General features: G+C 46.4%; 2 protein-coding genes across 2 annotated transcripts; both read left to right on the top strand.

Moving 5' to 3' along the window:
• The first annotated feature begins 1209 nt into the window (after window positions 1-1209).
• On the top strand, window positions 1210-7455 carry METTL17 (methyltransferase like 17). The gene is made up of 14 exons (XM_004694541.2): window positions 1210-1318; window positions 1461-1614; window positions 1698-1832; window positions 3269-3350; window positions 3592-3673; window positions 3975-4048; window positions 4514-4608; window positions 4957-5027; window positions 5217-5324; window positions 5560-5628; window positions 6246-6296; window positions 6538-6630; window positions 6851-7035; window positions 7111-7455. The coding sequence occupies exons 1-14, from the start codon at window positions 1238-1240 to the stop codon at window positions 7226-7228; spliced, it is 1398 nt and encodes a 465-aa protein (XP_004694598.1). The 5' UTR covers window positions 1210-1237; the 3' UTR covers window positions 7229-7455.
• A 1494-nt stretch (window positions 7456-8949) lies between these two features.
• SLC39A2 (solute carrier family 39 (zinc transporter), member 2) lies at window positions 8950-11576 on the top strand. The gene is made up of 4 exons (XM_004694685.2): window positions 8950-9082; window positions 9257-9387; window positions 9601-9648; window positions 10947-11576. The coding sequence occupies exons 1-4, from the start codon at window positions 8968-8970 to the stop codon at window positions 11574-11576; spliced, it is 924 nt and encodes a 307-aa protein (XP_004694742.1). The 5' UTR covers window positions 8950-8967.
• Window positions 11577-14133: the final 2557 nt, after the last annotated feature.

Raw genomic sequence — 14133 nt, 5'->3', positions numbered from 1 at the left:
TTTTATTAATACTTGAGCCAGGAATTTCTAGCTAAGTACAAGAGTGTGGTAACATCAATCAAAGTTGGAGGAGGGGGGACATGTAAATCTAAAAAGGATGAGAGCAGTGAATGGGACATTTACAAGTTGTCCTCGTACCCTGGCTTAACAACCCAACTGTAAACACATTAAAACTCTCCAACTGATACCATTTTATTCCATAATTATATTTGGACTCTTGCAGTTTTAGCAAAGCCAGTACTATACCCACCTAGTAACCCAATTCCTATCCCAAAAGTTAAGATACATCCTAGTTAACTGATGCATTTGGCTAGAAATCTAGGTTACAGTATAGAGGATTATTTTTAATGCTGCATATTAACACTTTAGAGCAATTATCATATTGTTCTTAACTGGTCAAACTTGTATTCCAAGTAGCACAACGTGTGTGAAGTTTAGACCTAGACAGCTTGAGTTTAAATCTTGTCACTTAACAAGCTTTGTGATTTTGAGCTTGGGCGTGATGTTTAACCAACTTAAGATTCACTTTCCTCAGCTACAAATGAGTTAAAAAGTGAATCTACCTCACAAGATTCCAGGGACTGAATGAGATTATGTGAAAGTTACTTGTCATCACCGTATGTGGTACACGATGCTCTCAGTGTCAGCTGTTTATCTAAAAGGAACAGTTTATAATGAAGACAAACGAACACGCAAATAAAGTAACTCCATTAACTACTACTTCTTTGGGCACTTATTATCTGCCTTTTCTTATGCCATTTATCCATTAATGAACTCTCACCTTTCAACATCGGTATGTGGTGGGAATGGTTAGGGATGGTACCCCAAGCCTTCAGAGTTATCTAGAACGAAAATCAAGGAACAAGGTCATTAATTAATGCATCTAGAAATAGTCTTTGCCAGTCACGGCGCGTTTCTAGAGATCCCAAAAGAGGGGTCTCGAACCTGGACTGTTCTGTTCCTAGATTTAGGACTTGAAGCCACGCCCCCAAGCAAACGCGAGGTCACCTCGCTTCCGGCCGGTTTACCCGCCCAGTAGTCCAAGTCCCTCCCATTTACAGCTTACCCTACAAGATGATTTGCATACCGACTGATTATTGGCTACTAGCAAGCACTCGCTCTCCTCATTGGTTGATGCTGCGCCGGGCCAACGTTCAGCGGAGGATGTTTGCAGTTGCCTGTGAGACTGATGGCGCTGGGCATCCTGTACTTCCGCTTCCGGTTTGCTTCCGGCGCCATGGCGACCGTAAGGGGATTGAGGTATCTGTTGACGTTTGGCAGATGGCGCCGCAGTCTTGGAGTCCTTCCCCAGGCTCGAGTGAGTGTACTTTCCCTGCAATGGGAGAGACTGTGGATCTCGGGAACAGCACCGCTCCGCGGAGGAACCCCTCAGCAGCCCCTCCCTTAGCGAGCGCCAGCAACTTTTCCTTTTGCACCAACTTTTCTCTCCTGCCTTGCAGGCGCTCGCCGCGCTCGTGCCCGGTGTAACCCAAGTAGATAACAAATGTGATTTTCTGGGAAAGAGGCCCCATCGCCGTCACCCTGGCATCCTGCAGTTGCCTCGCGTGCGGCTGCCGCAAGCTTTGGTGAATGCGGCGCAGTTACTACTGCTCGGTGAGTGACCGTAGGAAAGGAGGCCTGAGCAGTGCAGGCCGAGCCCCCATGCGAGGGATACTGTTTTCATCTTTGGCATGTAGAGAGCTCGATGCCCAACGTGGAGAAGCAGGTGCAAGTACTGACCAATTATCTCTGGAGCCGTCATGTACCGGTGGAGCAAGAGGAGTTGCGAAGACGGGCTGTAGATCTTGAGAAAAAATTCATGGAAAACCCAGGTAGGGCTTAAGAAAAGCACAGGTCAAGCTAAATATCAGTGGAGAATTAAGAGCAAGAAATACTTCTACAGCCAAGTAGACACCGCAGTTTCTTTTTTGACTTTCTGATCAGAGCAGCTGTAATAGTGATGCCTTGCTAAGATAAAATAGATTATTTCAGAGATTGCCTTTGTGGCACGGGTAAAAGTCAGTGTTTTAGTATCCTGTAAAAATCTAGCTCTTTGGGTTTTTTTCCTCCAAGTCCACTGAATTAGAACCAGCTACATTTTTTTTTAAGATTTATTTATTTATTCATACAGAACTGGGGTACAAGCCAGAGATGCAGAGGGTGAGAGGATTCACCAGAGACAGAGTGGGGAGCAGAACAGGCAGATTGACGAAGTACACTGCTGAGGGGAGCAGTGGGCAGGTCAGGAGAGGTCTGTCTCGCCTTGTGGATCTCCTCTGGTGCAGGCAGGGATCGAACTCATGCTGAAGTGGCTTAAGCTTCTTAGTGCTGGGCTTTAACCCTCTGCGCCACCAGGGAGGGCCCCATCTACATTTTTATTCCAACAAAATGATATCCCTGTGTGGCTCCTGAAATCCTCTTAAGGGAGAGAATAAGTACAAGTAATCCAGCTATTTTCATGGTTGTGGACTCCTTCATATTACAAACCTGCCTTTTATTCATTTTGCATTCACCACACTTCCCACAGTACCTAATTCATGGTAGACATTCAGTCGATAAAGTAGTAAACTGAAAACAATCAGGACACTTTAGATTTTCATGTCCTTTTCTTCCCTAGAGAAACATCAGAGATATCACAATCTTAAAGTTTGGAGAAATGAGGAAATCTACAAAACATTATATTTATTCTAGTCTTTAAATCTTTTTTCCACTTCCCTTTATTATAGAACAGAAGCTGTGGGGTAGGGTTGGTTATGTTTAATAAACTACGGGAGGAGGCAAAATACTGAGCCCTTCTTAGTGGTGCAAGGGGTTAAAGTGCAGCACTGTGAGGCTATCAGCAGCCACTGCAGCATGAGTTTGATCCCCAGCAAGGGAGGTGACCCACATGGCTCAGCAGACCTCTCCTGTCTTGCCTACTACTCCCTTCAACTGTGTTTTTCAGTCAGTCCACCTGTTCTGCTCCCACTCTGTCGCTGGTGAATCCTCTAATCCCCACACCTCTGGCTACCTCAGTTCTTGAATACATCAATAAATAAATCTTTAATAAAAAAAAAAAAAGCAAAATACTAGTACACTCTGACAGTGGTGGTTGTGGTCATCACAGTTCTTTCTTACCTGAAACTTCTCTAGGTTTGGCTTCTCTCTTAAGATTTGAGGCTTTTCCCAGGTGGCAGTTAGAGAGGAATGAATAGGCAGTATATTCAGATACTGGATCTGGGTCATGTTCTTCCTAGGTCCTCACCTCCAGTCCTTGTTCTCACCCCAGACTCATCTTTGAGTGAAGAGAAACTTCATCAAGCAGTGCTGCGTGCTTTACGCAAAACTACCTATCACTGGCAAGAATTGAGGTAAGGGGGACTAGAAAGGCTGCAGAAGAAAAACTGATTTTAGAAGGAGTTGGGAAGTACAATTATATAACATGGTGTTTGCAAAAACTCCCTAGTATGAGTCTCCAGGATTCTTCTGCATTGAGTGGATGCTCTTAAGCTAAAAGAGCATTTACCAAAGATTCCATGTTCTAAAAATGTAGAAGGTAGCTGTGGGGTAGAAATTATTTCCCAGTGAGCTTGACACTGATTTTTCTGACAGCTACAATGAAGGACTAAGCCTGGTGTATATGGCAGCAAGACTGGATGGTGGCTTCGCAGCAGTCTCCCGGGCATTCCATGAGGTAACGGTTCCTCAACTTCTAGCTTACTCTCTTTTACCCTAAGTCCCCTTATTCATTAAGTGGTATTCTGAGGTAGGATTCTTAGGACATTATGTGTGCTTTTTTTCCCCTAAGACACTATTTTTTCTTTGAAAGGATTTTATGACTCAAGAAAGGTTTAGAATCACTGTTTTAGGAGCTTCCTAGTCTACAAAGTATTTACATTGAATCTCAAAAGACATTACATTTCCCTAATTCATATTTACCCAGGTTCTAAAAAAGAATCTACTTACCCTACTATGGGTATTATTAATTTCTTTAGATCCAGTCTCGAATTCCAGAGTTCCAGCCACAAACCTTAATGGACTTTGGCTCGGGTACTGGTTCTGTCATCTGGTGAGTATCTTTCTTCTGCCTGCCTTGCCTGCCAGCTCTAGCTCTAGACAGCCATGCTTGTTACTACATTCTAGTATCAGGAAACTGGGAAAGCATGAGACTGGGAAATTGGGAACTAGAATGTTTATTCCCTCAGATTAGACAAGACCTGAGAAAGCATATGACCTTAAAAGAAATGTCAAGCCAAAAAAAAAAGACCCTAGGTTTTTTTTTGTTTGTTTTTTTAAGGAAATTAATGTGAGGCATAGGTCTTATGTAGCATCAGGCTACATTGCTTTTGTTTTGCCACCAGATTGTTTTTTTGAATCTGCCTTTTGTTGTAAGGAATTATGAATGAAATAAGAAAACAACATTATTAGTTTTCCCAACTATTTTAACATAGCATTCTGTTTACCCAGGTATAGAGTTGATATAGGAAAGATGCTTTTGTCATGAGAACTGGTAATTTTATTTCTGTCATTTTAGGGCTGCTCACAGTACTTGGGGCCAGAGCCTACATGAATATATGTGTGTGGACAGTTCGGCTGCTATGTTGAATTTGGCAGAAAAACTACTGAAAGGTGAGGACAAGGTTCAAAGAAAGGCTATCCAAAGTCAGAGGCATTAAGAAATACAGGACTACTAGAAGAGTTTTATTGGGGGGTAGAGGAGAGAGTTAAAAGTTAAAGAGTCTAATCTAACATCATGGTCAACAAGAGAGTGGTATATGTCTTTATTGGGCTATGGGTAATTTGAATTAACAGGACAGGAGATCAGATACTTTCCCTGCTCGTTTCAGTATTTATTTACTCTGGCACATCTCATTCTCACCTAGCATTTTTTTTTTTTCAGGGTTGTTTCTTAACAGGATGTTACTTCAGTTTACTCCTCTACACTCACAGTTGTCGTTTCTCCACTTTCCTCCACAGGTGGTTCAGAATCTGGGCAACCTTATGTTCCAGGTGTCTTTTTCAGACAGTTTCTGCCAGTATCACCCAAGGCAAGTAGTAATGTTTAGCATACACTGAGTGGAATTTGGCACAAAGAAAGCTGTGGCCAAAGCTTTTTACAATTCAGCACTGCATATTAGAAGATCAAAGAAAAGCAAAGAAACGTAGGGGTTAGAGCTCTGAGTGCTTTTGGGACCAAGAGCTGTCGGCTCTGTCACGTTCCTTGTTTTGGTCCTCAGGTGCAATTTGATGTGGTGGTATCAGCCTTCTCCTTGAGCGAACTGCCCGGCAAGGCTGAGCGCACTGAGGTAGTCCAGACCTTATGGCGCAAGACAAGTCGCTTTCTGGTGAGTTGCAATTCCTTTTTCCCTTCCAGTTTTAAAGCAGTTTCATGCGTTTCCTTCTCTCCATTGGAACTTCATTCTTGACCACTCTGGCCCTCTCGTAGGACTCCATTCCCACCTTGTGTAAAATGCCCATTTCCGTATACTGCCACTGTCTACGAATGCCGTAACATAGCTGCTGATACTTCTGCTTTTGTGGCTTTCAAGGCTTCTGCTTTCTTTCCCCTTTTGTGAACAGATACTCCTGGAAAATGGCACAAAAGCTGGCCACCGTATTCTCATGGATGCTAGGGACCTGATTCTTAAGGTACAGTCCTTCGCTGTCTCACTGCAACTGGCCCTCTTGAAAGCAGCATGACAAACAGTGCCAAGGATGACTCAGAAGTCTAGGCGTAGAAAGGCCAGATACAGGGTCATGGTTGGCAAAATCAGGCCTGTGGATCAAATCCAGCCTGATACCAGTTTTTGTATGAACCTCGCTTACTTGTGTGTCTATTGTTTGTGACTGCTTTCATACTACAAATGGCAGATTTGATAAGCCAGTTTTGCCTACTCTTTGCCTTTGGGGAAAAATAAAATGTTTGCCCACCCTGATCTGGGGCATTGCTGTGCCAAGAACCTAATCACTTTGGAACAGTAAGAGCCAGTGTATAGTCATAAATTTAATTGTCCTGAAGTGGGATTTGTTTGAGAGTGGAGGTTGCTGACAAAGGAACTACCATACAGTGTGCCAAGTTCCTGCCTTTCTCCTGCTACAAAAAGAAAGTTCTTTGTGTGGAGTATTAGAAAGCAGCCAGCTTAACTCAAGGAACATAGTTAATAAGAACTAGAAGTGAATGTTAAAGGGCTCCTCAGTTTACTGAATGCAGAGATTGAGTTATGAGATGAGACCCCTCAAGCCAAGTTTAATGTTTTTCATTTCAGGGAAAAGAGAAGTCACCACTGGATTCTCAACCTGGTTTTGTCTTTGCCCCAGTGAGTAGTACTTCTGCCTGTCCCAGCACACAAAGCTCTAAACCTAGCTGTGGCCAGGAAGGCTGACAGTGTGACTCCATTCCTTTGTTCCCCTGTCAGCTTCTTCATGATTCCCCTGGCTGGCCCTCCCCTTGTTCCTATGCTCCTTATCCCTAACCTGTCTTGACTTTCTGAGTCTTAGTTTTTCAGTTTTATGGTGCTTGGGTTTTTGCCTTACCTCATGTCTTTTCTCCTTTCACAGTGTCCTCATGAACTTCCTTGTCCCCAGTTGACAGCTTCTAAGCCCCTGGCCTGTAGCTTTTCCCAGGCTTACCATCCTATCCCCTTCAGTTGGGTATGTATCCTGACATTACTGCAGCAAGGAAAAAACAGCCTGGGAAAACAGGAAGAAAAAGAGTCAGATGCGGAAGGAACTGGAGAATTCAGGGACGAGGCTGGAGATTGTAGGACCCGGATGAGCATGTCTTATAGAACATGAAAAAGCTGAAGGAGAGGGAGTCCAGAATCATCTTCTCATATCTTTTCTCTAAGAAGTTTCTGTATCTTTATCTTAGAACAAGAAGCCAGCAGAAGAAAAGTTTTCGATGGTAATCCTTGCCCGGGGTTCTCCAGAGGAGGGTAATCGCTGGCCCCGAATCACTCAGCCTGTCCTAAGACGGCCACGCCATGTGCATTGTCACTTGTGCTGTCCAGACGGGCACATGCAGCATGCTGTGATCACAGCCCGCCGGCACGGCAGGTATAGTGGGCATGACAAAGTGAGTGGCAGGTGGTAAGAACCCTCAGGCCACTGTACCCTCTCTTTTTTTCCTAGGGATTTGTACCGCTGTGCCCGTGTGAGCTCCTGGGGAGATCTTTTACCTGTGATCTCTCCCTCTGATCCTTCTCCATCCTCTGCTAAAGATCCCCTAAGAGCTGATAATGTTGTGTAACAAAATGTTCTCATGTCTATCAAGGCTGAAGCTACCTGGTATCCAGGGTGGGAGTGCTGGTACCCCTACAGACCCGTGTATGTCAGAGATTTTAATAAAGTGTTCAAATACTGAAAATGGATCTTGTGATTTCTGAAAGGTATGGAGGTCAGTTGTCATGGCCTACCCTATAATTAAGAGGATCTGGATTCAATGCCTGTCTTCCCACACAAATCTCAAGCACATCCTATCCTATAGAATATTGCACTTCCACAAATGACCATGAAAGGCAGGTGGTGCTGGGAAGTGAAAATCTTCCTTCAGGGTTCTTTAAGTTGGCCTAATAAATTAACAAAACAGATTAGCAGAAGAAAACTAATTTTGTACCTATAGGAACCCCACATGTATGAGATTCGAGGACAGTTAAGCAAATGCAAGTTTTGGGGACCTAAGCCTTCAAAAGGGAGCCCGGTCACTCACAGGATCATGAGAAAATCAAGTATTTGGTAATTAAATGTTTACCCTGCCATATGCATAAGGCCATAAATACTAATTTCTGAAAATAACTCTCATGGACAAGGCTTCCTATCTAAATCCAAGGTGGCTAAAGGAAACACAAAAGTTTCTCAAACTCTCAGGGTCTCAACTGCCTTCAGCAAAAAATAATGTACATGCCGAAGTGAAGGCTGCTCTGAATCCCTTTCTGGGGTGTTGGAGAGCCACCCCCAGCTCCCTTGAGAACTGGCCCAACAGGTCCAGGGCTGTTTGTGGGCCACCTGTATGGAACAACCCCAGCCGCCTGGCCTTTTCTTCTTCCGTCCCTTCTACTTTCTCAGGGTCCATCAGCTCCTCCAGGGTTTACCTCATGCATTTATTTCCCTCAAAAGTGACTCCATATCAATACTGAAGCTTTCATCTCTACCCTGTTTTTCCAGGCAGGATCTCAGTTTACTGGGTTCATTTCTGTTTCACTTTGGTTTTGCTGCTTTACAACGACATAACTTTGTCTTAAAACAGGCCTTCTGCCACCACATATATCAGAAACAGTTACAGTCAGGTGTAATAGTATCAGTGTTGTAATACTAGAAGTCACAATTCCCGACTAGACATTTCCATGCCTGAAGGTATTTTTCTGGGGTTACAGAAAAGGGGAGTCCCCTCATCAACTATTTCTCAACAGTGGCAGCATCACCTCTCAGCCCCACCTTCTCCTTACCCACAGGTGGCCCCAAATCCCCTCTGAAAGGGTGCTGGTTCAGGTATCAGCATAGCCACCAATGAGACTTGGGGTGGGAGTGGAAAGGGGAGGGTATAGAGCTTAGATCAAATGTCCTGAATGGCAGGCCCAGGGTGTCCCACCACCAGCAACTGGGAAGTCATCACCATGGACTGCCCCATTTTGGATTGAGCCAGTTCCAGCCATGAACTAAGACTGTCCACAGCCCTTGGATTAGTCATGGGATTGAAGAGGAGGAGAAGACAGAGCACTGGCTGTGTCTGGCAGGGAGTCTGGAGTTTCTGGTTTCCAAGATTAGGAAGGCTTGAGCCAGGGGAGGGGCCTCCAGGCAAGGGCAGGGCCCAGTCAGCTATGCAAGAAAGCACGGCAGGCTGTGGAGGCACGAGCAGAAAGAGGAGCCCAACAGTCTCCTGAAACTCGGGAACTGACACTCCAGCCTTGACCACCTAAGACACAACTCCTGCTCCAAAGCCTGTCACTCTGTTTGTCATCCTGAAGCCCCCACTCACCCTGCACCCCAAGGATGGAGCCACTGCTGGGGGTCAAAGTTGGCTGTCTATTTGCCCTGCTGGTCCTCACTCTGCTCTGTGGCCTGATTCCCATCTGCTTCAAATGGTTCAAGATCGATGCAGCCACAGGTATAGGCCTCCCGCAGGCCTCTCCCCTGCAGTGAGTCTGACTTCACCCCTGCCACCCTATCTCCATTCTCCCACCACAAGCTGGGTGCTGCCTACAACCCTTTCGTCTTTATCTTTAATCCCTTTATCTCTCTCCTCATGGCCAAATGGGTTTTCACTCCTGCTATGTCTTAGGTCGCCACCGCCGAGTGCTCAGCCTTCTAGGCTGCATTTCTGCCGGGGTTTTCCTGGGAGCAGGGCTTATGCACATGACCGCTGAAGCCCTGGAGGGCATTGAGGCAGAGATCCAGAGATTCATGGAGAAGGTGAGCGGCAGAAATGCTGAGCTGCAGGGCTGTGAAGCCAGTGACAGACAGAACCAAGAGAAGGAAGGGGCAAGTGATGGGGCCAAGCACGCAGGTGGGGTGCGGTGATGGCAACAGGTCAGGGCCGGCTTCAAGAAAAGGAGTGGTGCTGAGCGCAGGACAGGAGGCTGAGCTGTGCTGGCCCTGTGGAATTGCTGCTTTTTTTCTCCTTAGAACAGGACGGAAAGCAAAGGACAGGCTGATGATCCTGATTCAGCACATGTAAGTATCTCCCACCATCCTGACCTGGAAGATACGGAGAACCAGAGCTCCTTGAAGAGGGGAGTGTGTGAGGAATACCAGGAGCCATCTGATCCTCAGCTCAAAAACCATAGAGGAAAAGAGGAGCCAACCCAATCCTTTGGGCTGATGGAATTCCAGAAAATAGCTCTTGCTTTTCTTTCGTCCTTTCTCTCAACCTTGACATGTTTGATATTATTTCCCATTTTTCTCTTTTTGGAAAATCATGTTCAAAAGACTAAGCAAACAAAAATGTGACATAGTTTTAACTGATGTATAGCACTTGAATATTAAGCTTGGCAAATTTTGCTCTGAATGATCTGGGGGAAAAGAAATTTAACTTTGGCCTGCTATTGGTTTTTTACTTGGTTCTCGATTATTCCCCTGTGATATTGTAATGCTGCTTCTTGGGGCCCCTTGATTGTGATATACTGATGCCCCCCCCCTTATTGATTACTATGTTTTGTTTTGTTTTGTTTTTCAAGAAAGCAGGAGATCAGTGAAAGTACCATGGGTTGTTTTTTCCCCACCATCATCATTTGTGTTCCTTTGTCCCTTGGCCCCATCTCTTAACCTCTGAGCCCTCACAATATATATAACTGTGCTTCAGTTTGTGAACTGTATTGCCATTGTCAAATTTATCTTCTATGTGACTGTTCAATATTCATTTTTATGGTTCTGACTATTTTGCTGCACATAATTCTCTCAAATGACCATTTTCTTGAAATTGGTGGGCTTTCAACCTTTTTATGGCTGTATACTACTTCATGGTATAGACAGATGTACCACATCTTGATCTATCCATTCACTGAAGGAGAATTCAGCTGCTTCTGTCTCTTGGCTGTTGTAGATAATGTTGCTGTGAATATTGTAGAACACAAGGACTTTTTGTTGATGGTTTCATGTTCTATGGATATTTCCCAAGAATGAGACTGCCAGATCATACAGTGTTTCCCTTTTTAACTTTTTAAGATACATCTAGACTTACGCTTTCCACTATGACACCATCACATCCCCACCGACACTGGAACAGGCTCCTTTTTCTCTGCATCCTTTTGGAACTTGCTGTTGGCAGGTCCCATATTCTAGCCCTGTTGCTGGGTGTCCTTCAGTCCCGCTGCTGTGCTGTTGCATGTCTGTGTCTGCTCTGCACTGCAGCCCCCTACCCTTTTGTACGTCCTGTTACCACCTCCTCCCATTCTCCTCGGCCTCCCGTGCCGTGTCCACGCAGTGCGCTTTTCCCTCCCGTCCTCACCTCACAGCCCTCTTTCTCTTCCTAGATGGAGTACCCCTTTGGAGAGCTCGTCATCTCCCTGGGCTTCTTCCTAATCTTCCTGCTGGAGTCGGTGGTATTACAGTGCTGTCCAGGGACCAGTGAAGGCTCGACAGTGCAGGAGGAGTGGGGCGGTGCTCACGTCCTTCAGCTCCACAGCCACGGGGCGCCACCCTCGCCGTCTCAAGGTCCCCTCCGAGCCCTGATCCTCTTGCTGTCTCTCTCCTTCCACTCCGTGTTTGAAGGGCTCGCTGTGGGGCTGCAGCCAACTGTAGCATCCACTGTGCAGCTCTGTCTCGCAGTGCTCGCTCACAAGGGGCTGGTGGTGTTTGGTGTAGGACTGCGGCTGGTGCGGATGGGCACCCCGACACGCTGGGCCGTGTACTCCATACTGTCCTTAGCTCTCATGTCACCCCTGGGCCTGGCAGTAGGGCTGGCTGTGGCTCAAGGAGATGCTGAAGGAGGCCGAGGCTTAGCGCAGGCCGTGTTAGAGGGGGTGGCAGCTGGCACCTTCCTCTATGTTACCTTCCTGGAAATTCTGCCCCGGGAGCTAGCTGGTTCTGAATTCCCTCTGGTTAAATGGGGCTGTGTAGCTGCTGGGTTTGCCTTCATGGCTTTTATTGCCTTGTGGGCCTGAGAGATTCCTCACTTTCCTGATTAACTATCTAGGGTGAATCTCCACTTCCAGAAAAAACATGCCAAATGGTCTGGGACCACAGACATTTCTTCTCTGAACTAAATGACTTTCACTGGCATCTGGCAACTTCTCCTTCTCTGACCTTGCTGCATCCCCCATAAACTGGGCCCCAGTTTTTCCCTACATCCGATCCCATTTCTCATCTAGGACTAAAAGAAAAGGATGTTTAAGTTAAGCATCTATGAAGACTGTCACTCCAGATTTGACTTTTGTCCCATTTATGCTGCTGTGTGTAATAAAATGTTCATTTTACACTTCCCCTCAGCCTTGTTATACATTATTTCTGTGGTTGTCTAGATACTCCCTCGTACAGGAGTGATGGAGGGGGGTTTGGGAGGGGTAACAGTTGGGTGCAGTGTTTCCTTCCAGAATTAGGGCACCTGACCATTCTGTCAAGTTGTAGGCCATGACCCCCAAATATGACAGCATTGCTCAAATTCCACCAACCCCTTACCACCTTGCCCACAGGTGTTGAGAAGCTAAACCAGACTTCCCAGCGTTTAGAGAAAAGAGGTGTACAAACAGAAACCATGGGGATCCAGATTTTTCCCTACACTAACCACACCCTCCCCGCCACGGCACCTCATCAGTCACAGCACCTGCTGTAGACTCTTGAGGACAAGTGAAAAGGAGCCTACCTATTCCCATCTGGGCCCCCTTTCCCTTCTGTGCCACCCATACACCGCTGCTCTGCTTTGAGCCTCGTCTAGTCCCAGCTGCCTGTGCTGAGGGATCAGGCAGCAGGTGTGTGGGAGGGAGAAAGGCCCAGGTAAACGCTGCTCTTCACTACCGGCCCCTCCCACCTGCCCTGCTCCGCTGGCCTCCCACTAGACCCTAGCCCAGTCTGAGGAAGCCCTACATGTGTTACTTCTCTTAAAATCTGCAAGCTGAGGCCCTCCCCGGTGGCGCAACGAGTTAGGACGCAGCCCTGCAAGCTAGCCGCAGCCGCTTCAGTGCGGGTTTGATCCCCGGCACTGGAGGTGACCCACATGGCGCGGCAGACCTCTCCTGACCCTCCCGCTGTTCCCCTCAGCAGTGTACTTAGTCCATCTGCCTGTTCTGCTCCCCGCTCTGTCTCTGGTGAATCCTCTCGCCACCTCTGCACCTCTGGCCTGTACCCCAGTTCTATATGCACAAATAAATAAATCTTTAAAAAAAAAAAACAAAACTGCACGCTGATTATGTGGAATTGAGGAGGAGCAGGAGAGCTGTTGCCCGGCCTCTGACCCAGTAGGATGGGCTGTGTCAGACTAGTGAGAAATAGGGAAAGAGAAGTTGTCTCCTAGAGCTCAGCGCCTCCCCATTAGCCCCTCTCGCATGGTCAGCGTGGAAGGCCACATGTAGCCTTGCCTGTCTGCTGTCCAGCCCATCCCGCACTACAAATTACCATACACAGACCTCACAAAGCTACCCATACACCCCGGGACACGTGAGAGGGGAAGAGCTTCAGGTAAAACAATTAAAATATCTGACACAGGAAATAATTTCCCTGAAGCGCCCTCCTGTTCTCTTTTCCCTTCAGTACTGAAAGCGCGCACAGGTGGCGCTCAGAGCAGCCCCTTACGTGGTAATGACAGAGCTTCCCCACTGCGCACCTGCTGCGTGCCAGGCACTGTGCTGTTTGTTGTCCCATATACATTCTCGCCTTCTCACCTGCCAGGCAGAGAATGACCCCCGTGGTAAGTCCAGGGAAGTGCATTCAAGAAAGTTAGGGAAATTTGCTTTCACAACAGCTGAATCCCAAACTCCCTGTGATTCTAATTTAAAGCTCTACTTTATAGACTCTCTTTCTTATCTCTACCTTTAAATTAACATCTTTAAATTACTGTTACTGCCAAACTTATGTGTTAGAATCTAGGAGGGAAAAGCAGAGAAAACATTGGATGTTGAGGCAAATATAATAAAGGGGTCATTTAGCAACATGTGGGAGGGTTTGAACAGAGCCATGAATGATGGTGCAATACCCTGTGGCTTAGAAATAAAATGCTGTTGTCTAGGCCGAAGACAAGGGAGCAGTTCCAGAAAGTGGAGGCAGCCATCCCCCAAGTGCGATGGCCTTTGGTAGAGAGACACAACCAACCTGCAGGAACCTGATGAGGGAGCAGAGTAACCTCACTATCCTGTTCTTTGACCTACTGCCAATATCTCTTTTCAGCCATACACAAACAGACACCAAAGGACAAAAATATCTTGGCGCATTGTAGATACATCAGCCTCATAGGTCATAAGGAAATCTGAAGGCTCAAACATGTCTTAACATATCATCAGTTCTTTGCTGCTTTCAACTCAAGTGATCTTGCCAGGATGGATGGAAGGATGAATTTGAAGGACCACAGTTTTTTTGTTTGTTTGTTTTGTTTTTTAGATTTATTTATTTGTGCATACAGATCTGGGGAACAGGCCAGAGAGTCAGGGGTGGTGAGAGTCTTCACCAGAGACAGAGTGGAGAACAGAACAGGCAGATCGACGAAGTACACTGCTGAGGGGAGCAGCGGGC

Source organism: Condylura cristata, unplaced genomic scaffold, assembly GCF_000260355.1.
Source record: "Condylura cristata isolate star-nosed mole 26May11 unplaced genomic scaffold, ConCri1.0 scaffold00045, whole genome shotgun sequence".
In the NCBI taxonomy this organism is placed as follows: domain Eukaryota; kingdom Metazoa; phylum Chordata; class Mammalia; order Eulipotyphla; family Talpidae; genus Condylura; species Condylura cristata.
The sequence above is the reverse complement of the archived record's forward strand: the minus strand, read 5'-3'. Positions and strand labels throughout refer to the sequence as shown.

Bases quoted from the DNA above. Each gene is read 5' to 3' on its own strand.
- METTL17 (XM_004694541.2), top strand. From the start codon at position 1,238: ATGGCGACCGTAAGGGGATTGAGGTATCTGTTGACGTTTGGCAGATGG. The intron at 4,049-4,513 runs GTGAGTATCTTT...CTGTCATTTTAG, and splicing joins GGTACTGGTTCTGTCATCTG to GGCTGCTCACAGTACTTGGG. The intron at 7,036-7,110 runs GTATAGTGGGCA...TTTTTTTCCTAG, and splicing joins ACAGCCCGCCGGCACGGCAG to GGATTTGTACCGCTGTGCCC.
- SLC39A2 (XM_004694685.2), top strand. From the start codon at position 8,968: ATGGAGCCACTGCTGGGGGTCAAAGTTGGCTGTCTATTTGCCCTGCTG. The intron at 9,083-9,256 runs GTATAGGCCTCC...GCTATGTCTTAG, and splicing joins CAAGATCGATGCAGCCACAG to GTCGCCACCGCCGAGTGCTC. The intron at 9,649-10,946 runs GTAAGTATCTCC...TTCTCTTCCTAG, and splicing joins ATGATCCTGATTCAGCACAT to ATGGAGTACCCCTTTGGAGA.